General features: G+C 43.1%; 1 protein-coding gene across 2 annotated transcripts in view; it reads right to left on the bottom strand.

Moving 5' to 3' along the window:
* Positions 1–6,679: 6,679 nt before the first annotated feature.
* LOC306921591 (SEC14-like protein 1) overlaps positions 6,680–23,845 on the bottom strand; it is a 43,558-nt gene continuing 26,392 nt past the window's right edge. Inside the window, exons 8-17 of one of the 2 annotated variants that reach the window (XM_079498792.1) lie at positions 23,578–23,767; positions 22,670–22,758; positions 21,152–21,222; positions 19,628–19,799; positions 15,987–16,121; positions 14,801–14,935; positions 13,255–13,500; positions 12,285–12,463; positions 11,825–11,851; positions 6,680–8,769 (exon numbers count right to left, since the gene is read on the bottom strand). In XM_079498792.1, the coding sequence (XP_079354918.1) occupies positions 8,670–8,769; positions 11,825–11,851; positions 12,285–12,463; positions 13,255–13,500; positions 14,801–14,935; positions 15,987–16,121; positions 19,628–19,799; positions 21,152–21,222; positions 22,670–22,758; positions 23,578–23,767 (1,344 nt within the window). In that variant the 3' untranslated portion in view covers positions 6,680–8,669. The remainder of the gene's footprint in view (positions 8,770–11,824; positions 11,852–12,284; positions 12,464–13,254; positions 13,501–14,800; positions 14,936–15,986; positions 16,122–19,627; positions 19,800–21,151; positions 21,223–22,669; positions 22,759–23,577; positions 23,768–23,845) is intronic. The other variant, XM_079498793.1, reaches the window with a different exon arrangement.

Below are 23,845 nucleotides of genomic sequence, written 5' to 3'. Positions count from 1 at the left end.
CTTGTCATGTCGAGAGCGGCTGCGTACGGACCGCCGTTGATGGCCCTCATGGCGGCATCCTGATGCAGAATTCCCCTCATAGCCATCACTGAGACCTGAGGCATCTGACAGGCAACTTCCAGAGGCTGTATCTGACAGGCAACTTTCCCCAGGTGGTATTGATACAGATGTTCCTGCTGGTTGCTCCACTGGGGCCTGTAGATACTGAGCTACAGGCTGCGTCTGTGTTAGAGGAGTGGCACTCTGCATAGAACTGCTGCCCTCAGTCAGAAGCCCTGGACTGGCATCACCGTGGGGAGGGTGAGTGGCAGTTAAGGCTGCGGTGGGGCCAATGGTACTCTGTTCCCCTGAGCTGAGATTGATTGGAGGTACTGTGGTTGCTCCAGGTGGAGAGGAAATAGTCCCAGCAGAGGGAGCGGGCATGCCAGCATTTTGAGAGGGTTCCGCCGAGGAGGCAGAACTCTGGTCCTTAAAAAGCGATTGGAGCTTCTTATCCAGAATGTGAATGTTATCTATACCAGGGTCCTTATACTCAGCCTCCTCTGGCTCTTCTGGCTGGGCAGACTGGGGCTGGTTCTGACTGGTAGACGGAGGTGGTTGGGCAGGAACAAGCTGAGCAGCGGGAATGGAATTGTGAACAGGCTGACACTGGGGGGTGGTGAGCTGTGCAACAGCAATGGTGACAGGCTGCTGCTTTGAAGCAGACACAGTCCCAGTGGTACAACTGGCTATAGCAAGGGCTACATGAGAAATGGTGACAGCAGCGCCATTCAGAGGCCCAGACACAGGAGGGATAGAGGCCTGTGAATGCTGGGGGATTTGGCAGACAGCTATAGGGGAGATGGTGGAAGTGGGAGGGATGGTGGCAGGTGGTGCAGGCTGGGAGTTGACCGTCTGGTGACAACACTGCAATAGTGAGCTGTGATCACTGGCGGGAAGCATGGATGCTGAGGACAGCTGTTGCTGTATCTGCTCTGTTTGTGTATGAGTGTAAGATGCCTGGGAATGAAGCTGCTGATTGGCCAGAGATGACATCATGGTCTGAGTAGTCTGGGGCTCTGGGAGAATATAGGAAATCGGGGGTCTGTCTATCATTTGACTGGCTCCACTCACATACTGTGAGTGCTGCTGCTGTTCACCAAACTTAGACTCTGTCAACTCTGGTGGCTGGATGGGGTCCACGCTTTGGCCCTGTCCTGCAGCTGAAGTTTGGACAGGCACTGTGGGCTGGGGGTCATAGGTTTGTGTTATGGGTTGGACCAGTTGATGAGTGTTAGAAATGGGTGTCTGAATGCTCAGCTGGGATGTGGGTTGAGGAACCATCTGCTGAGTATTTGGCTGGCTCAGCTGAGGTAGAACATAGGATGCTGGCGGCTGCACAATCTGTGAGGCTTCGGTGCTGGGTGGAGGGCCTGGCTGTTGTAATGGTGGAAACTGACCTTGCTGTTCTTTGATTCTCCTGTTCTGCCTCTGTGCTCTCTTACGACAGATGAGGGCCACCCTGTCCTTTATGGCCTTGGCTATGGTCTTATGGTCACCTTCACACACATAGCCACCCTCCACCATTTCCTGTGCCACATCCTCCGGCAAATGCTTGCTTAGGTCAAAGGAGAATTCGATAGCCTCACTGACATTGTAATTACCCTTCAGCTTCTCAGAATCCTGAATCCTGAGCCGCAGTGTAATGGCCTCCATCTCTCCATCATCCTCCTCTGCCAGCTCCACACGCAAACCTGTCTCCTCCTGGAAGAAGGCATGGTTCAGGAGGTCCTTGATTGAGTACCTTTCATTTTTGTTTTGGCAAATGCATCCCTCAATGATCTCCTTCAACTCAGGAAAGGCCACCTTGTCAAAGCTGCATGGCTTCACCCCACTGGTGACTTTGCGGTAGATCTGTGCAGCATTCTGACACTCTTGGTAAGGAAACTCAGATGTGGCCATCTCCAGCAAGCACATTCCAAAGGCATACACATCCACTGACTCGTCATACTTCTCTTCATACATTTCAGGTGCCATGAACTCAGGGGTGCCTATGACACTCTTGGCGAACGATGCACGCTTGAGTGTGGCCAATCCGAGGTCACCTATCTTGACGGACCCTGAGGGGCCTGTAATGAAGATGTTGTCACACTTGAGATCCCTGTGGATGATGGGAGGAACCCGCGTGTGCAGGAAGTGTAGCCCCTTGAGGATCTGTAGACACCATTTCCGCAGTGGTTTAATCTTCATCACCTTGAACCGTCTCAGGTATGTTTTGAGTGTGCCAGAAGTCATGAGTTCAGTGACCAGCACAATGCACTTCTTGCCTTTAGTGGGGTCCTCCCAAGAGTCACAGAAACGGACAATGTTTGGATGCTGCAGTCCCTTCAACATTTCTGCCTCCTCTTTGAACCGTTGTCTGTCTGGCTTGGACAGCTTATGATCATGCATCTCACACCACGCAACCTCTAAGTTATCCTGAGTATCCACTCCCCTATAGACAGTCTTGAATGAACCGCGACCAATTTCTATGTCAAACTTCAGGAAGCGCCCATCTGGCGATGTTCCCACCGCTTTGGTCTTGGCCTCTTCCTTAACTTTTTTCTGATGTTCTTTGGCCTCTGCCTCTACCTGTGCACTGGTAGAGTCCTTCTCTTCGTCTTCCCCCTCTCTTTCCTCTCCCTCACACTGTACTGTCACCTCATCTGTGCTCCCCTTTGATCTGGACTGACTCAGCACTTCTGCAACTAGACTAGGTACTGAGTGTACCTCCACCTCACAGATGTCTTTCCCTACAATGGCCTGCTGTTCATTGGTGACTGTGTCCACTATAACTACTTCTTGTCTGTTTTCCTTGATCGCAGAGTCCTCTGTCAGGGGCACACAGAGTTCAATCTGAGGTATGCGAGCTGTGGCAGCAGGCTGCACCCCCCCGGGAGCATCTTCGTGGAAATGAGGACGCTGCGGCACGAGAACAGGTATGTTGCTGGGTAAAGGAAGGTCCAAAGCCGTAGCAGTGGAGTCGCTGATGACGTTGCGGCGTAAGAAGCGGTGTTCTGGGTTAGACCGGTTCCTAGGTCCCCTCTTTCTAGGTTGTCCACGCTCCATGGTGTGGTGGCTACTCTCTTGACTCGTTCGTCTCACTTGCTCTTTTCTCTCCCTCTCGTCTGTCTCACTCATGTCTCGTCCGTTGGTCTATCTCTGTCTGTCCCTTATCTCTTTCAGTCTGTTGCTTCCTATTTCTATCTCTATCCCTACAGCACAATACAAAAAACCTTATATAATGGGCCGACTGAGATCTGGTTGACGCCACACACAAACCGGTGCCTAACAGCACCGATTTGTCGCAGTGGTGTCCGGTAAGAACCGAGATGTCTAGATCCCTGATCCCTGCAGAGATATCTGGGTTGTAATGCACAAATATCTTGATGATGACACGATAGTCAACTATATCCATATATGGAGCTCGATCAACCTGGTCCAAATATGGAATTTGTGATGTCAGACTTCCATATGTTAATTAGATATGTCAGATATCTCCATATATGGAGTACCAATATTAGTGCTTAACTATGGCAACCTAATCAAATATCCATATGACTTGAAAGCCTTTATAACAGCCACCCCCAGATTTGTACAATATCGAGAAGACTTGAACAGGCCATTCGGGCCACACCATCAAAAGCGTACCCAGTCAATGGGTTGGAGTTGCCCACCACAGGTTCAGTTTGAGGGAATACCCTCTAGTCTCTGACCTGGCTTCGCGGGCTATTGATTTCTTGACAATCAATCATCTTCAGGGGGATTATGTCCCCTCGAAGGAGTGTGACAAACTAGATTGGCACCCATGCTGCCCCGGTGAGGGATCACTCTGGTTCTCCTGCCTCTGTAGCACTGATGGAGATAGGTGTCCCCGTACTTCTAGACTGTATGCAGGACTAGGCTGTACTAACATCTGTTAAATTAATTAAAAAATCACACCCATGTGAAGTGAGGGGCACTCTTATCATCGTACATCATCCAATAAAAAAATGAATATACTTCCTCATGAATTAATTTGTCAACTTATGTTATCTTTTAACCATGATGATACAATGTTAAAAAAAATATTCAATGCATTAAACAGTTGCACTGTGTTTAGAAAAGTCGATTTGCTCATCCACATGACGTAAATTATCCTTTGTGTGACAAATGTGACATGTGTTGTGACGAAAAGCTGTATATAGGAGGGGCTAGAACCCCTCAAAAAAAGCTAAAATCGTTAAAACGAAAGAAACAAAATAAATAAAAAATAAATAAAATAAAAATACTGTTCACCTTTTACTTTCTCTATAATAACAACCTAAAACATGAACCTTGGTTGGAAAAAAAAGAAAGTTGTCCTTTAACATTTCTATAGTAATGTAAAGTATCTACACTACCAAATACACAGGTGTAAGAAGAATACAGGTGTAATTATTATATGTCAAAAGATGAAGATACAATAAAGGAAGCAGAAAATGAAAAACAGCTACGTTGAACAGTAAGCGGTATTGTGCTGATCTTTAAATGAGACTCAAGGCCTATTCATAGTCTGGATTTTCGGTGGTGAGGTGACCACCTGAGCTGAAATAACGTTGAGCGGTGGTGAGTAAAAACAGAGAGAAGGGCTGGAGCGGTGGCGGTGGTTTGCTCTTCACCGCGGCTTGTGACGTCATGTTGTAGTTCGGTGGTCACCTAACCACCGAAAATGTATGAGCCTTTAGTCGGAGATCTCCCCCTACCTATTGGGGACTTATAAATGCAATTGGGCTAGAACAACATTGAGAACTGGCACTGACATACATATGAAGGACAGTTCTAAAGATGCAAGCGTAGTTGCATGAGTAGCACGGTTTGGTGCAGCAAGTCGTGCAGGAAGTACTGGGAGCTGATGGTAGGTGAGGCGCTCCACCTGAGCAATCCATCTCCCAGGGGTCTAGCGTATTGTAACGGGGATAGACTCCCACGTGTTACTGGCTGATACTGACAATAAGCCACTCCCGACCTACTTCTTGTCACATTACTTTATTTAATCATTCTTTCACTCCCATAATCAATAAAATAGCCCTCATTCTAAGCAGGTCCTTTTCTCAGTAAAGTATTTCATGTTATTGCGAGTAATGACAGATGGATATCATGGGATCATCAACCACTGACCTTTTCATTGCATGGTTTGGAAACAGCAGTGTTCCTGGAGGAGTTCAAAACAAGTAACTACTAGGCAATGATTTCTGGAAAATCATCAGTCCCCTATCTGGGATAATCTGAGTCCCAAAATGTCCGTTACTTAAAGGGTAAGACCACTTTTGTAGAGGTTTGGGTTGTGTAGTTACCTTGCCATGATGTAACTCCAAATGTGGACAAGAAATCAAAAATAATTTCTCCAGTGATTAGAAATTGATAATTCAAAATATGCTCCTCATTGACTTACATTGTACGCTGAAACAGCTCTCAAAGTCACTCTTTTAGTACGTAAACAAACACAAACAAAGTTGTTTCAGACAATATAGAGCAACACCAAAACTCATGTGGTTTTATTTCTTCATAAAAATGGTAACTTCCTGTTGATTTTACTATATGAAGATCTGGATCCGGATCCATGGATCCAGTCCGGGTTTTCTTCTGAATAAAAATGGACAAATCAACAGGAAGTTAACATTTTTATGAAAAAATAAAACCACATGAGTTTTGGTGTTGCTCCATATTGTCTGAAACAACTTTGTTTGTGTTTGTTTACGTACTAAAAGAGTGACTTTGAGAGCTGTTTCAGCGTACAATGTAAGTCAATGAGGAGCATATTTTGAATTATCAATTTCTAATCACTGGAGAAATTATTTTTGATTTCTTGTCCACATTTGAGTTACATCATGGCAAGGTAACTACACAACCCAAACCTCTACAAAAGTGGTCTTACCCTTTACTTAAGGTGGTGATACACAAGAGAAATGTTTCCAATAACATGTACTGTACATCTCCAAACACGAAATGTTCGAACAAATTAGTTGCCCATTGTAAGGAGTACACATCTGCATTGCCTTAAAAACTCCATGATCACAGATCTATTGTTGTAATGGATGTTTACCAATTACGCCATTTTGATACAGTATGTGCTCAACTTTACTCTTCGTTGACTGAAACACATCCTGTAGGCAATTATGTATAGATTTAACTAGTATTTATGTTTCTCTTGGACGCATTACATCATTTACAGTATTCCACAGTTGATCATCATCTACCAAAGTAGTAATCCACAAGAGAAAAAAAACACCGACTACAAAGGCTAAACTGACACATGGCTGTCAAATCACTAGAAGTATTTCAGAAATGTAAACCCCATTATCGTGTGTGCATACAGCAACACTGCATCAACCTCCCAAAACAATAACACACTTAATAAAAACACTAGTACATGTAGAGTATCAATACATTTCTAAAGGCGCAGGAGCAAATGATAAGCTCCATCCAAAAATAACATTCGTTTATGCATGCTCAATCTACACCACTGATATATCATGGCAGTTTTGATCAAGTCATGAACCCTCCAAATTCAGGCAGTTCATTGCTTGGCAAACCACTCAGTAGCACAATCATAAATCAATGACAAGGCTGTCTCTCCTCATAGCATCTTTACAGGTGCTTCTCGATCCTAGAAACGAAACAGTGGCCATTCCAATAATGATCTGGGTTAAAAAATATATTTTATTCATAAATAAATGTCCCATTCAGTTCGGATTCAAATGGAAACGGCATGATAGCAAACGTGTGACATCTATGTCACATAATGTATCCATTTACCACATTAGCTGGCCTACCTCTCTGCCCATCTACCATCTCCGCCTGTGATTATCACATAACTGAAAGGGCTCCGTTCTGAGCCTCTCTGAGCCACATACATTTTGAAGAGAAAGAAATATTTCACAAAATACAAATTCAAACTTGGGTTATTGCTTCTAGCAGATTACCTCGTCAAGAAGGACCATTCCTGGGTCAAACAGCATTAGAAAAAGCATTTCACGGTTGGTTTTAGCCTACTCAGTCGCCAAATGGTTGAAGGTTCACCACACGAGACCACATTATGAATGCCAGGCTTAGGACGACTTCACCACTTTTCAACCTATCTTCATATTCCTCCTATGAGACAGACCAAGTAGAAAAAATTGTGCTATTTTATCATGAGCATTAGTGCGGACCAATTATATGAAGATTATAAAGTGGATAAGGTTGTAAAGTGGTGAAGTTGTCCTTTAAACTCAGTCACAATTTATCATCATTTTTGACAAGTTACTTTAACTGTATTGATTTGTTGTGGTAAATTCCTCCAATCTGGCACTCTGACCCCCTTTCCACCGGTTGGTTCCCAATGGGAACCGGTTCAGTTCTTTTTGGTTCTTAGTCAATGAGCCAGAGCTCCAAAATTGGTGGGAAAAACTAGACCTATATTAAATTGTTTATAGGATCAATACAAGTAAATTAATACATGATAACACTTCCACAGTAGTACATTACAGTACTACATAATGCCTCATTTGCATATTTAAAAAATCACACCCGTGTGAACTGAGTGGTGCAAGGTCTTATATAGCCTGATCAGCTGTGGTCTGACGTCACATACTAACCATAGCAACCATGCTCGTTTTTTTGGTTGCTAACCATAGCAACCATGCTCGTGTTTTTGGTACGAACAAACACGGGTACACGGGTACAAAGCCAGTTGTTGGAGTGGTTTGCACCACTCAAAAATGTAAAATTTGTAATACAATAAATCATTGTCTTCGTGTAAGTACTCAAATGGAGATGTTCTAATATAATAATGGTATGGTTTTGCCCACTCAATTCATAATTAACGTTCCAATTTTGGAGCTCTGGCTCATGGACTAAGAACCAAAAAGAACTGAGCCGGTTCACATTGGGAACCAACCGGGGGAAAAGGGGCTTCTGTGTAGGTTTAAACAAATTCTAAAAAAGATGCCATTTAGCCCAAAAGTGAATACCAACCACTCAAACTGGACCTAAAATGCACCAGGTTAAACACACCCCACTGGTGATATGGCAAAGACTGTGGCTTTTTGCATACATAGAAGTATGTAATGTATGTGTGTGTGTATGTGTGTGTGTGTGTGTGTGTGTGTGTGTGTGTGTGTGTGTGCGTGTGTGTGTGTGTGTGTGTGTGTGTGTGTGTGTGCAGATGGATACATGTAACAGTGCCTCCTGTTTCTTCAACGAGTCCCACCGTTTCCGCAGAAGAACATATTGCTTCTTTCAGTGCCCTGAAGGCACCAGACTATCAACTAAGTTGACAGTCAACCACTTGTTAGCCTTTCTCTTGGCAAGAGACACAAAGCAAACTTGTCCCGATTATGTTCAGATTCTACCTGTATCCTGAAAGAGATGTCAGGCGAGAAAAATACATGACCTTTGTGCAAAAAAACAACAAAAAACAGCCCTTTTAAAAATGGTACAGTCTGTTTCTACTTTTTTGCTCTGGATTTCTTCTCTTTCTCCTCCGTTTGTGCAAGCATGCTTCAGTTCCACATTGTGACTGACTAGAAATACAGAGTCATAAGAAGGAGGGAGGGACGGAGAGTAGTTGACTTGAGGGTGAACTGGAAAAAAGGAGAATGGGTTTGTAGGTATCGTAGTCCAGAGTGTAGTTACTCTGCTTCCATTTTCTATCTGGAGATCAGGGAAATAGACTGCGACTGGCTGGAGGAGGTGGCGCTGAGTTGAGAGAAACCGCTGTGGCTCGACTCCAGGCTGGTCATTGAGCCCCTGAGGACAGATGGAGAAAAGGAACAACCAGAAAGAGTGCCATTAGTTTGCATGTTACCCTTTAGCTAAGACTTGAGCTACCAAGTCTGCCAGTGAACCAATAGGCTCTATGCACACAGAATAACTCTTCCTACTTCCGGGCCTCTTCCCTACTATCGATGTTACCAATGGTACTAATTAAGGTTCTGTTCCATTTAGTGTACAGTGGTTCTCAAACTTTTTAATTTCAAGGACCCCCATATAACTCTCAGAGTTACACACCCGTACGGGGCCATTTGTAACCCACTCAAGGACACTTTGAGACCCACTGGTGTAGGAGAGTGTTTCCAGTGAGCCAACATGCCCAACAGCAGCACCCTGACTCCGTTTGGAACAGAGCCTTCATTAGAATCATCGGTAACACCTGTGAAGGAAGTAGGGAAGGGGCCCAAGTTCTTTCCAAAATGGTGTGTATTTGTTCTGTGCACAGCCCGTGCTCTATCCAACCCAGTGATCATGGTGCAGAATTGAAATAGAAGAGAACAGTTTCACTCTGTTAGACTGTCAAGGTTCAGGCTCTAATAGAATATGGATACCAAGCCAAACACCAGCATTGGGCAAGAGTGGATGCCAAAATGCCAGTTTGCTTTATGTTCCAGAGTGGGTTTACTAAAATACTTGTGTGCAAAGAAGATGCTCATTGGAGTCAAGAGTAGAGTGTGGTTTTGAGAAAGGAAGTTGAGGCATAATTTATATGGGGGCAAAAGTTAGGGATTGTTTTTATTATATACAATTAAAGCGTAACCTACTTCCCTTGTCAAAAGCTACAATTGAGCCATTTGTTATATAATGAGGTAAATAAAAAAATCACATTCAGTTGATTAAAGGGTGACTTCCCAGATTTTATTTTAACAGAATCTTATTCTATATTGAGGACATGAAAATCTGATAAAATAAATCTGATGCATAATTAGGACTAAAAAAGTAGAGGTCATCTGATATAGTGTAGTATTTTTCAAGACAGATACAGATTCCAAAAAAAATTAAAACAGGAAGATCGATATCAACCCATTTCTCTAAAAAAAACAAAAACAAAAAAACGTTATCCATAATTAATATAGCAAACTCCATACCCTAAAGGGCATCTGGTTTCAGTGTCTTAAACATGCCTTTCATTATAGGCAGGCACGTTTATTGTTTATCCTGTATTTTAACCACAAAAACCCTAATGTCCCTATTCTGGGGTGAATATTTGGTGAAAATAGCAGATCTATAAAAGGTCACAACACACGTAGATGTGCTATTTTCGGAATCAAATATGTTGTGTAGAGGGAAAAAATCACACCCGTGTGAACTGAGTGGTGTAAGGTTTTATACAGCCTGATCAGCTCTGATCTGACGTAATGAAATCACACCTGGATGTGATTTCACAACTGGCTTTTTTTGCGCAGAGAAAATGACCACGGTTGCTACGGTCATCCAGTTCACCCGGGTGTGATTTAATTACGTCAGAAATTATTTTGAACATAGCAACCATGGTCATTTTTTTATGCACACAAAAGCCAGTTGTAGGAGTGGTTTACACCACTCAAAAAAGCCAGTTGTAGGAGTGGTTTACACCACTCAAAAAGGAGTGGACCATAATAGGCTCTGATGCAGCCTATTATGATGCCCAGGAATGGAAGTCTTGGGTCGATTCCTGAGCCCGACAGACCTTTGCTGCTTGTCACTCCCGACTCTCTCCCTGTCTCAGGTCAATCTCCACTGTACTATCAAATAAATGCAGTAATGATATACCCCCATATATACCCCCATAAAAAGGTATACAAGGTTTAACACATTGACTGCCCCCTGGTGGACGAAAGTAGTGGTGCTTGGCTGCCACCGGATCTGCATCTGTTTTAGTATGACACGTGTACGGTTTTGCGCTCCATTTTAGATGTTAAATTATTAGCGCCAATGCTAGGGAGCTAAAATGAGGCCAATCGCGATCACCTGGCAATCATAAAAGACTTCCGAACATCGGCGTTTTGGTCAAAACCATGGAGAGCGCCGTAGATTTAGAGTAAAGAGACACTTTAGTTGGCCTGTAAACAAGACGTGAACGGCAGTGCGCATGCACAAAACTGGTCAAGGAGTGCTGAAGAAGGCATGGCCAAGCAAAAAATAAAAATGGATTACAGCGACCCCGTTTTATATCATTAAAAAAGCTTATATGGCTGAGAATTTCGTCAGAAGCAGCTGACGGTTGGATTGGATGGCGGAATACTCTGTCATAAGCAGTTAATTTGTTAAGAGGTTAAGAGTAGTGCTTGAAATGTGTAAGCATTCAAAATAAAAATAATTATTAGGCCTACACTGGATAATTAACATCTTTATCAATAATGTGCACAATCGTCTATTTTGAAACAAAGACAACTTGATTGACAAATGGGACAAACATCTGCCATATCAGCAGCCTTAGCAACTGATCCTGATATGATATATATATATATATATATATATATATATATATATATACATATTCATATGGCAAATATCTGCCAGAATTTATTTATCAATACCCTGATGTAATATCTTGTTATTTACAATTGTCAAAATACCCTCCTGTTATGAACAAGTTACATGGCACTCACTGTTTGTAATGTTGCTAAAACAGCAAAGTGGGGTTTGTTAGGTTGGTAGTACAAATTAGATGGTTGCATAAAAACAAATGCCTTTGCTATAAGTGTATGTGGGTGGAGTCGGTGGACACACATAATTGACTCAAACATCAAGTACACTTATATTGTTAGTCATGCAAGCAATTTTGTTTAGCCAGCAAGTGGATAGTAAGACCATGGCCTCAGTGCGAGGACCTTTTCTCCAATGCAAGCAAGGTGCATTGAGAAAGCATTGAGAAAGTCTATGGCAGGCTCTTAGCTGATGCTAATGAGCCGTTTGCAACATCGGTGCAAACAAGTATCTCCTTTCCTGTAACTGCTAGAGAAGGGCCAATGAAATTAGAAGCCAAAAGCAGCAATGATGCTAAGCTAAAGCTAACGGGAACAAAATGGGGCAAACACTGGCCACTTACAAACTCCGTACATCACAGCAAGCCGTTCTTCACAGGAAGAGACCGAGAGAAGGAGGGGTTGGTGAGTAAAGGAACAGAAGAGCATTGAAAGGAAAAGGCTGGTGCTAAATAAAATTAAGTCTTACAGGGAGGGAAGGCTCCTATTTCATAGATCAGGGCTTATGGACAATTCATTCATGATGCTTGCGAACTTGTAGTCATTTTGCAGATTTAATTAATCAAAAGATGAAACTTTATAATGGCACTATGTGGTATATTGTAGAGGGGCAATACTGAAACACAATACACAAGTGAGAAATTAAGAGTCAAAGCTAGTGTCATAATATTAACAATAATAATAACACAATAAAAACACCTCACCATCGTGAACAAATATATTACCAACATGTGGCTTATAAATATTAGATATGAACACATATTTTCTCTCTTTGTCACACACAAACGAAACACAGTTACCAACCTGAAGTCCTCCGACCCAAGCACCTCTGTGTAGTACATGACTTTACACTTGTGCGAGGAGACCTGCAGGGTGGCCAACACGTCATCCATGCAGGGGAGGTTGGTGGCAGCGCAGGCTGCCATGTTGTGGAACTTCCACTGCAGGATGTAGAAACCTGGCCACCGTGTTATGTGGGAGCCCTGGGGACAGCATGGGGTTCATCATCTTCATCATCATCTCTGTCCTCAATCATCCCAAGACTATCCCTTTTTCATTTTTAACACATTCCCTCCAGTTAGCGACGGAAGCTAAAAAATATATTTTTTTAAGCTGGATTAATGCTCTTTAATCAAATCTCGTGATCTCGTGAATGGCCAAGATGGTAATATTTTTTTCCGAGATATCTCGAGGTTGGCATGGATTGTGTTCAAATTAAGCTACCTTTCTAGTTACCGTTTAGATGAGCTATAAGAACATTTTAGTTGCCTTACTCTGTGAGCTAAAACATTACTTGTTCCACAGTCTCAGTTAACTAAAGCACTGGAGGGTTCATGCTTTTGCTAGTGCCTCCACTGTGGAACAAACTACCCCCTGCCTCTCTTGGTCTGCCCCTACCCGATGATAGAAATCCAGCTTAGAAGCACATCTACCGTATATTCCCCAACAATCCTCGAGGGTCCTGTTTGTTTGGCCTGTTGTATTCTCAACTTAGTTTTCATTTTATGTTGTAATCCATCACAAGTCCTATCTGTGAGCCACATGAAGCTGATATTCCACACACACACACACACACACACACACACACACACACACACACACACACACACACACACACACACACACACACACACACACACACACACACACACACACACACACACACACACACACACACACACACACACACACACACACACACACACACACACACACACACACACACACACACACACACACACACACACACACACACACACACACACACACTTACCTGAACACTCTCTCCCTCCTTGCAGCAGAGTGGGGACTCCACCATGCTGTAATCCTGGCCCAGGGTCCACGACCTTTCAATGAGCTGGACATTGTTGCCTCCCGGGGCGTTGACCCCTCCCAGGGGGTCCTTGCGCAGTGGCTGTGGGGCCCGCTTGGAGTGGTAGATATTGAACACCACATCCCCTTTGCACACGTCGAAGTCCCAGGTGATCACTGAGGAGGCATCGATGATCTCTATCAGCAGCTGGGTGTGGAAGGAAGAAGTGGTTATAGGAGGCAAGAAGAATATTCCGTCATTTCACATCCAACCGGTCACTGCCATTGACGGAATATTCCCTCATTTGAGAGTTTATTGATTACATTTGATCGAGTCCTTCACCACCGTATGAATAGCTCTTGGTTGCCAGGCGATCGATAAAACCAGAAATGAATAAAGATTATTTTCCCAGATTGCGTTTACTCAAAAACGGCCCATAACTAAAGGGTTGCTGATTGTGGTTACAAAATGTATGCTTTTGGGTGAATTAATAACAATCGTGTGAAACTTACACAGCCGTTGTTTACTTCCGTTTCACGGCCCAGGATTTTTTGGCCTTGAAAATAAGAGTATGCACTGAAAAGACTGTGGCAGAGCGGAATAATGTATTCATTAAGAATATGTGAGCGATGGGAGCAATGCATTATTTTAAAGGTTTGTTTTTGGCTTTTCTGCCTTTATTGATAGATACAAGTGAAGATTGACAGGAACGAGGGAGAGAGAGACAGGTGGAGACATGCAGCAAAGGTCATCATGAGCAGGACTCGAACATGCGACACGCTGTCAGGCAAGACCCTATATATGGCTTGCGCCTGGACCGCTAGGCCAGGCGCAAGGCATTTTTAAGGAAAGACTAACGACCAACATGAGAGATAATGTTGAAGGCAAAGTAAGAACAGAACAGAGAAATGGGAACATCTGTTTGAGAGGTCACAAGCTCATTAACCTGAAATAAAACAGATTTCCAGCAGAATGAACTCATATGGCGCGGTAGCACAGACCGTTATGGATTGCATAATGCTACCTATGCATCACTGAGGGCAGCCTGCGAAAGAGGGGGGCCGTGGTGGGTTTGTGCCCAGGATCCATGGTCATGTTAATCTATCCATGACTGTGCTGATCTCTGAAATGAAGATACAAAGCTAACTGTTTTGTGGGGGACCGACTTGTGCTTTTAAATGGTTGTGTAAGAAGTCTGCACCAAGTTAAAGGCTGAATGCAAGGTTCCATTTCTCTTAGGAGCAGCATAAGAACATGACATGTTAAATCTACTAGGTGTTACATGCTAAATCCACTAGGGGGCAGTGACAGACTTCAGAAATAAACTGAAGCACTGGACAAACCAGTGGCCTTTGCTCAATACCGATCTACATTATACATTTCCAATTAACGCCCCTTCCTACACACACAATTTTGGCTCTTGTGATGTTGTTTCCTCCCCTCCCTAGTGATTCCCTTCACAGTTTGAGACCACTGTTAGAGAGGCGTGTTCTCTGTTGGGTCAAACCTCGTGTGGAGCTCCCTTGAAGATGCTGGCAGTTTGGTAGATGGTCTCAGTCCACAGGCGGACATCCTCGTTCTCCAGCTCCTCAGCTGTACGGTACATTGACTTGGGCACCAGGCCACCCTCTGGCACCTCACACTGCAAGAGCATGCACGCACACACGCACGCGTCAGGAAAGACATACTAAAAAGGTGGTTGGTATTCTACACCTTGCTTGTCCCTCAACGTCAAATAAAATCTAGAACTGATTCAGAATTATGTCTACCAGTGTGCAGCAGATGTAGGTGTACTGATGTTACTTTAACACACCAACTTTCGACATGTCTTGTGTCTTGTAATTATCCAACTTCAATGGTAATCAGCGTTTGACAAATAGCTCCCGACACAGAAACATCTTTGCTTGGACAATTCACCGTTCTTGAAGGACTCAACCCCAGCAGCAGTAGTGTATGGTTGATATGAACATTGCCACGAGATGCATTCTGAAGGCTGTGGAAATCAGATTCTGTGCTAACCATTTGACTCAGGGCTGAGAGAGCTAGTTGGCATGATTTTACATGTGGAAAGACTGAGTTTCCAACTGTCTGGTAGCCTGGTGGAATTCTCTGCAAAATGGTCCTGGTGCTACAGAAGAGCATGATGTTGATGTTGCAAATGAGCAGTGGTGTAATGTAATGCCAGTTTAGTTTAATTGTGTTATATATCATTTTTGTATCGTTGTTGGTGATGGTGTCCGTGTCTGCTGTGTACGTATTGGTTACTTTCCTTTCCATTAGTAGTTTCTTTCCAATTGTCTACTCGTAATTTTCTTTGTAGTACTTGGGTTGTGTAGAGAAAGAAATAAAAAATTGAAAAGACGAGCTACTATAAAAACTAAACAAAAATAATCTCAATTGTGTCTCATCAATTCAGGCTTTTGAGTAGCAATGAATCAATCTCATAGTGGCTGTTCCGACTAGATCACTACATCTCTGACCATGGAACTTGGAAGTAGTGAAATTACTAGGGTTGTCCTGATCCGATCACGTGATCATAAATCGAATCAAATGATCGAAAAACAGATCGGGAGCAAAACAACGTTTTTTTTAAAATTACTAATGCAAAACTAAAAATATCTTTATGAAGAGGTTATTATCTTAGTTTAAACACACACGCGCGCGCGCACACGCAAACAAATAAACACACTCACCATGCACTCTCCCCCCAGGAAGTCAGGAATGATCTCCTTGTCAATGTAGTCCACCATTCCTCCAGGGCCCTGGTAGTCATTACCTGCGTAGATCAAAAACTTCTTGCGGGTGTTCTCATCGATGAACGGACTCACCTGGCATGGAAGACGGGCCAAGATTACTCATGTTAATGTAGCCTAGATCAGTGGTTCTCAACCTTTTCACGTCTCAGTTCAAATAATAGATTTGAGCTGGGGACCCCCCACCCTGAGCTGGGGACCCCGCACCCTGACAAGCCAGGCGTATTTTCAACATTTTTGCCTCTTTCTTATATTATTTGACAATTTGGCCAATGTTTGACCAGTTTTTATAGTATATGGTAGTTTGTTGATTACTTTCGATGCCGTTCTATCCCTAGCAATAGCGTTCCCCTTGCTGAGTACCTGGGTCTCACACATTGCTGTCATACTCGCAAGTCGTACCCCAGCCATTTTGGTTACATTGTTGATTTTATGGAGTTTGTTCTTATTAACTAATGATAATGAGCCATACCAGGAAACAAAACAAGAAGTTAATACACTCTCCACGAAGGATCGATGGAAGAGTACAATTCAACTCTTTTCCACGTTATACACACCGTCTCAGCATCAGTGTTGGAATTCCATGACGGCTTGGAATCAATCGTTGTGCCCAAGTACATGTATTCCTCCACAGTCACCATCTCGTCCCCATCAAATCAATGTCTATTTGCTGGTGTGCATGAGCACTAGTACTAAAATCAAATATGACCTCCTTAGTAATGTAATGTACCTACTATAGAGCACCGAAGTCCTGACGTCACTGCCCTCTACTACCAGTAGAGGGCAGTGAGCGCCATGGTTCATGTATGTTTTTATAAGCATTGTATAGGGGGATTTTAGATCGCCTCATATAAGAACTGTGTTTGAAAAATAAACCGATCACCCCGGCCTTTTCACTCATATGGATATGAAGCATCGACTGAAGGTGGAAATGTACAAATATACCCAAAGAGTAACAAAATAAGCGTTAGAAACAAGCCAAACAACCCAGAGACTACATTTCCGGGTAGGCTGCTTCTGCCCGCAGCCCGTCGCACAACAGAAACTGAACGTTAATTACGTTTATTTTTATTTTATTGATATATAATGTATCGTGGTTAGTACGAGTCGAGTCACCACCAGCTGAGCTTACGTCAACGAGGAATCTCAGGAACGCAATATGTTGACAGCTGGGCGTGACGTATATGCTCAGCGACATTGCATTCATATGTAGTTTCAAGGCTTTTGCGGTCACATTAATTCCATTTTCTCTAGAAACTGGCTGTATCAAATATGAATGGACATCATTAACGACGCACAGCCACTCCCCTGACAGAAACGCCGAGGTGGTCGGTTTATTTTTCAAACACAGTTCTTATATGAAGCGACCTAAAATCGCCGTTTGGGGATCTCAATGCAAATAAACAAATACATGAACCTGGAGATTGACGCCCTATACTGAAAGTGACGTCAGACTTCGGAGCTCTATGTAAGTGTAAGGCATGAGAAAACTGCAGCTATGCTACAAAATCATGATTGCCGATTTAACAAGGTTAAATTGAATATTGATTTATACACAGTGTCACAGTGTGTTCACATGGAGGCGATAAAGATTTTAGTTATTCATGCTAGTTTGACCGCAAGATCATTTGCGTTTGTTCACGTCAAGTTGGACAATTTCAACTTGCACGAATACACAAAATCACGTCGGCCCAGTGTGAATTTGCATCTTTGCACTGACTTCACGTGCAACAGTTAGGGTTGGGATTCGTTAGGATTTTAACGGTTCCGGATCCTTCCCGGATCCCTCTTAACGGTTCCGGTTCCTAACGGTTCCCTTAACGGATCCTAATATTATTTCTTTCCCCTTTTTTTCTGACATAGATTATGCTTATATTATAACTAACCTAACCAAGTACATAATAAACACATTCATTAATTAAATTATTGAAAATACACTTTACAATTATGAGGTGGCAGTGTGGCACTATTATTTAAACTTCACCACCACCACCACCAGCTAGACACCACAACAATATCATTGTTGCAATTTGTACTGTATATTAAATATAGCCTACAGTACACATTGCAATAATGATATTGTTGTGGTGACAAATGTTGTCTTTAATGTTCAGATTAATTTAATATGAAGGACCCCTTACCCTAATGGAAACAAGCCATAGTGCTTTCTTGGATTATAAAATCGTTTTAGCAGACCTTGTATTGAACTGTAGGCTACGTTCCTGTGCTTTTTTCTGCAAACTGTTTATAAAGTAATCAATCTATGGAGGTATATGCACCTAAACGCTGGGCTCTCAACAGCCACGCGATTAATTTAGAGCCAAATCAAAAGCAGTTGAGTTGCTTATAAGTGCAGACAAATTGATTTGGCTCTATACTATAGTTAACGTGATTCATAAAATATCAGACAGAAAGACGTCGAGTCATTGGCGTTCTAAATTAACACCATTAACAACAGTTGTACAATACGCTGCGGCCTAAATAAAAGCTCTGTAGACGACAGTAGTTTTTATTTTCTATTACGTTACTAGCCTGGGGAAAGTGAACGAGCCTTGCATCATCCTCGTCCCCCGCCGGCTAGCTGTGGTGGAGTTGCGGGGAGAGCGGACACGGCTTTCCGCATGGCTCACAAACGCGATGTGCCTAGATTATTCTCGTGAGTTGTGGACTCGTGTAGGCATATTGATTTTGAGATGTTTCCTCAATGTGGACGTGGTGCAAAACTGCAACTGGTACAAGTTGCAACAACCTTTGCAGCCAGGGAACTATAGCATCGCATTTATTGCACTTGCGTGCTCAGCCTCAGAGTCATTTCCCTCTCTGTTAACCACACTTTGGAGATCTCTTCGACATACTGTCCCAGTCCCACTCGCTCCGCGGCGGTCGCTGAATGCACAGAACAGTGGGCGTATCCTCCCCAACCCCACTCACTCACTCATGTAGGTTGGGTGACGTCACCCCAGTAACTTGGCTCTGCTTGCATGCATGCACAGACACAGCGGAGCTAAATGACGACTGATGAGATCCGTTTGGGGAACCGTTAATAAAAAAACGATGGAACCGGCTCCGGATCCCTGAAATGGACCCGGTTCCAAATCCCAACCCTAGCACCAGTGTCTTGAAATGTAAAAACGAAATTACTTTGTGTCCTGTAAACACACCATTTTGATTGATTGATTGATTGATTGAAATATTTATTAACAGTTTGCAGAATTACAGTACATTTCAAGCACAAACTCAATACAAAGGCTGTTAACTGTGAGTGGACGACCCAATTAAGCATTACACTCGTTTACAATAGGGTCCACCATGTTCAATTCATCAAAACATTTAGAGACGTAGAAATAGACACTTCTATATAGAAAAAGAACAGAACAGGAATTCATCATAATGGAGGTAAAAAGGGAAAAGAAACATATACAGTGAGGGAAAAAGGGGGGGGGCTCGGGGGGGGGGATTCAGATTTTACGGGGGCCAGTTTCGAATTGCAGCCATCCGTAGGTGCCAGCAAACTTAACACTCAGGATTTTGTGCTGTAGGCCTACTACAGTGCATGCATGCGTCTCCTTCCTGGGTCTCACCAGTGTCCAGAGCACAGGGAAGACTCTGGGAGCTCTGAGTATCAGCAGACGGCCCAGTGTCTCGGGGTAGTTGGCCTCCACCACCTCTATGATCCTCAGCAGAGCCTTCACGCCTGGCCTCCATAGGTGACGCATGTTCAGACCCTCCAGATCCACCACACATGTCCAACAGCTACACACACACACACACACACACACAGACACAGACACAGACACACACACACACACACACACACACACACACACACACACACACACACACACACACACACACACACACACACACACACACACACACACACACACACACACACACACACACACACACACACACACACACACACACACACACACACACACAGAGAGAGAATACAACTGAAAGTACTGTATAAGCAATGTCACAAGAAAATAACAAAATTAATATGTTATTGCATGTAGTACCATATTTTCAAGCCCTTTGTTCAAGACGAACCACATTGAACCACTAAACATGTCAAACAGACATGAAGTTTAAGTGTTGAAAGCGCCTCTGGCTAACACTGTCAATCCACCCTCCCTCGTAGCTCACTTCACATACATTCCTGCATAGGCCTGTCACAATTATTACATAATCGCCTAATCGCAATTGTTTGAGATAGTCGCAATTAACGTTCCCACGTTGATAAATGTCCATACATTCAAAAAATAAAAAATAAATAAAAATAGTGGAAATAGTTGATCTATAAGCTTACAACACGTCACAAGTGTTTTTGGAAATAAATAATATATATATTTTATATGTGTCAGTGATGTCTTTGTATATTTAAGTTTTTTGTCATAATTATCTGCCCTGTGCAATTTGTGATTATGAATCCTAAAAGACAAACAGAAATACAAGTTGTAACATTCCAATGTTCAATGCAAAAAAATAAAATAAAAAATAAATTGTTAATCGCAGTCATTTGTGTTCTATTCCTGCTTGGCTTCTCTTCCAGCCACCTCACTTTACTCACTCCACTCTGATAGATATGTCAGCTAAGAGATACTGTAAGTAAGAGATACCATTCTCCATTAAGTCTGTCTCTCTCCAGTCAGTGCATACTTTAGATTTTTCTAGCAGTTCAGACTCTTCTGGACTTGCTCACTGTAGATGTAAATCAAGCACCTGTGATGAACCCAAATACATTTCATTTTTCACTTTCAAGGTCATTTTAACGTCTACTCAGGCTTTTGACTCCTACACCTATTGCTTCCTACAGCTATTGTAACCGAGAGAGAGTTAGATCAATTGAAAACAGCCCTGCTCACGCATTAGAGACGAAATGTTTTTATAAATCGTCCCCCCGTATCGTAATCATAGCGAGGTAAGCAAGCAACATTATTTCTCCCAGTTTTTGTACGCAACGGAAGGGGGGGGGGGGGGGGGGGGGGGGGGGGGCTTTCAGAGTAAAAGCTGCCATATCTGCGCGGCACCCCGAGCTGCCATTTTGAAAGAAATCCCGGTGCTGATTTTGTTAACAAGAGACGTGTGCACTGCAGGTTTACCTGATGGGTCGACCAAACACCTTGGTGTTTTCCTCGCACCGTCTTAAGCCCTCTTCATTGATGGACAGCACCTGAAACACAGAGAACACAAGAGGACGGTTGATGTTCATACAGCCTTTCAGGATCATTTGGGTCCGTTATTATACTCTCAAGAGTTAAATTAACATTGCAGATTTTACTATGATGAGAGGAAGCTCTCCCTTGCACATAAACATACCCGTTAACACACACTGCCAACGACGTAGATCTACGTCGTCCAATGCTTGACTGCCATGGACTAGATCTATGTCAGCTGGTGTTTTCAGTGATTACACTAGAGGGCGTTCTTCGCCAACCTATAAATCATGCTAGGACTTGCAGAGAAGAATACAACTGGAAATCACGTGATCCAAAAAATAAATAAAAATAAAACACTCCAGCCCGTCCACTCCAACGCTAAAGAGTTTATAAAAATGCTCTAATGCTCTAATAAATCTCGGTATCAGATTTATTTTCCCAGATTGCGTTTTTGGTGAAAAAGAGCCATATTCAACTGCCAATAACTAAAGAACCACAGATTGCAGTTACAATGTTTTTTTCCCCCGGTGGACAGAAGGGAGACTCATATTTTTAACGGGACATCCTTCATTTACATCCGCATTGAAAAACAAATTGGTGGATCTCGAATGATGAGTAAAAACGCTGGTAGTAGTACACTGGCAATGACTTAATACCTGGCATTTAATGTGTGAATTAATTAAAGGGACACTTTGCAAAAGAATATATGTTAATGACATTTAGAAGATTTACAACACTTTCCTGGGGGTCTTTGTGTGTGTAATATGTGGTTTTAGATATTTTAGATTTAAGCAGTGAGCCCAGTGTCTCTGATGTCATGGACACTGGGCTCACTTCCTTCCTGGACTACAATTCCCATAATGCTTTTGTGCACTGCTCCTCCTTGTGGATAGGGGGAGAGCTGTCTTAATGAGACAACATGTAGTCCAGGAAGTAAGTGAGCCCAGTGTCCATGACATCAGAGACACTGGGCTCACTGCTAAAATCTAAAACCACATATTACACACATAAAGGCCCCCAGTGTTCTAAATCTTCTAAACATCATTAAAGGTATATTCACTTAATTCAAATATAATTTATTTTTTTGTTTTGTTGTGATAATCCTCCCTACTATAGAGTGTGCTGACCATATAAGGAGTTCCTCCCTGTCCCCAGTTAACCCCTGAGGGTCAAAAAACCTTAGGTTTCGTTTTTGGCTAGGTGGCAAAGCCTTCATCCAATCAGGATAGAGAAGGGCCTTCCGCCAATCATAATCAAGCGGGGGCGGGCCTTGGTGTGTGTGCTTTTGGCCTGGCGCGTGTCAACCCACTGTAGTGCGTGCATGTGTACATCTTGTTACCGGGGCGGACCGGGGGGGTTTCCAAATCACCCAAATCACTGAATGCTCCTTTAACATATATATTATTTTTGCAAAAAAGGGTGAAGTGTCCCTTTAATGCATGTTGCAGAAATGTTACTCACATGCCTAAGCAGAGATTCCTCTCCCAGTGCACGGACCAGTCCTTTGGTGTCCATCTGGCCCAGCCTCAGGACGTACATTGGACGGCCATCTGGCAGAACACACAGTTATCAGGCTACGTAGTGCTGTGCATACTACAAGGTTCAAGGTTCAAGGTTGTCTTTATTTGTCTCCCTTGGGAGGAATTTGTCTTGGAGACAGAGTCACAGCTGCATACAAATAACAGACACGTTCACATACGAAAAGGAAAAACCCCATGAAACACCCAACATACACAAAACAGAGATATTGCACACATTCCCCATATAAAGTGCAACTAGTCAATAAAGTGCTTTTGGCAATCCCTGAATCTCTGAGTCAGTAAAGTGCATTCGGCAATCTCTGATTGAGCATTTTGATTGCCAGGGGAACAAAAGAGTGTTTAAATCTATTATACACATACCGTACATACTGTACATACAGGCCCTTATAGAACGCCGTTTGACACAAGGCCAAGCCTTAGCACACATCCAGTCGGCTGTTGGTTGGTAGCTACTGTATATTATCTAATTGTGTAAAAACCATGTGGGTGTGTGACATGTAATGTGTGTAAGTTATTTGGTATCAAGTAGGGAACATATAGGTCTCCTATTTAATTCAAAACCTCCACTAGAGGGTTTGAATTTGGGGGAAATAAATACAAAATAGGCTAGTCTTGATGGATTTTTGAGTGTGTATAACTTGAGCCTCGGAGGGTAATTGCAGATCCACGTCTTCTCCAGGTGACAACATGGATATGACCAGCTGTGGGCGTATATATCCACACAGGCATACTATACTGTAATGTCGTAATGTATTTCAGTGCGGTTGCAGTGCACCCAAACAGCAACAACACCCATCCCACCCTCTCATGTTGGCAGCTGCTGCCTACCTCTGTCGTGGTGGTGCCAGCCTCCGGTGTAATAGTCGTGGAGGACCTGTGGCGAGGTCCAGGTCTCCAGCAGGTAGTCCACCTGGTGCTGCTTCCTCCAGGTCAGAGACTGACACAGGAACTCCCTGGCCTTGTCCATGTTGAAGTCCCTGGCCCGCAGGAAACGCAGGATGTGCTCGTCCTTAGGGATCTTGACAGAGTGTTAAAGAAAGTTAGTGGGGATGTGCAATATACAAACTGTAGAGAAACAGGAGTCATTTAGACTAGA

This window comes from Electrona antarctica (assembly GCF_951216825.1).
Source record: "Electrona antarctica genome assembly, chromosome: 4".
In the NCBI taxonomy this organism is placed as follows: Eukaryota; Metazoa; Chordata; class Actinopteri; order Myctophiformes; family Myctophidae; genus Electrona; species Electrona antarctica.
This window is presented reverse-complemented; position numbering and strand designations above follow the sequence as displayed.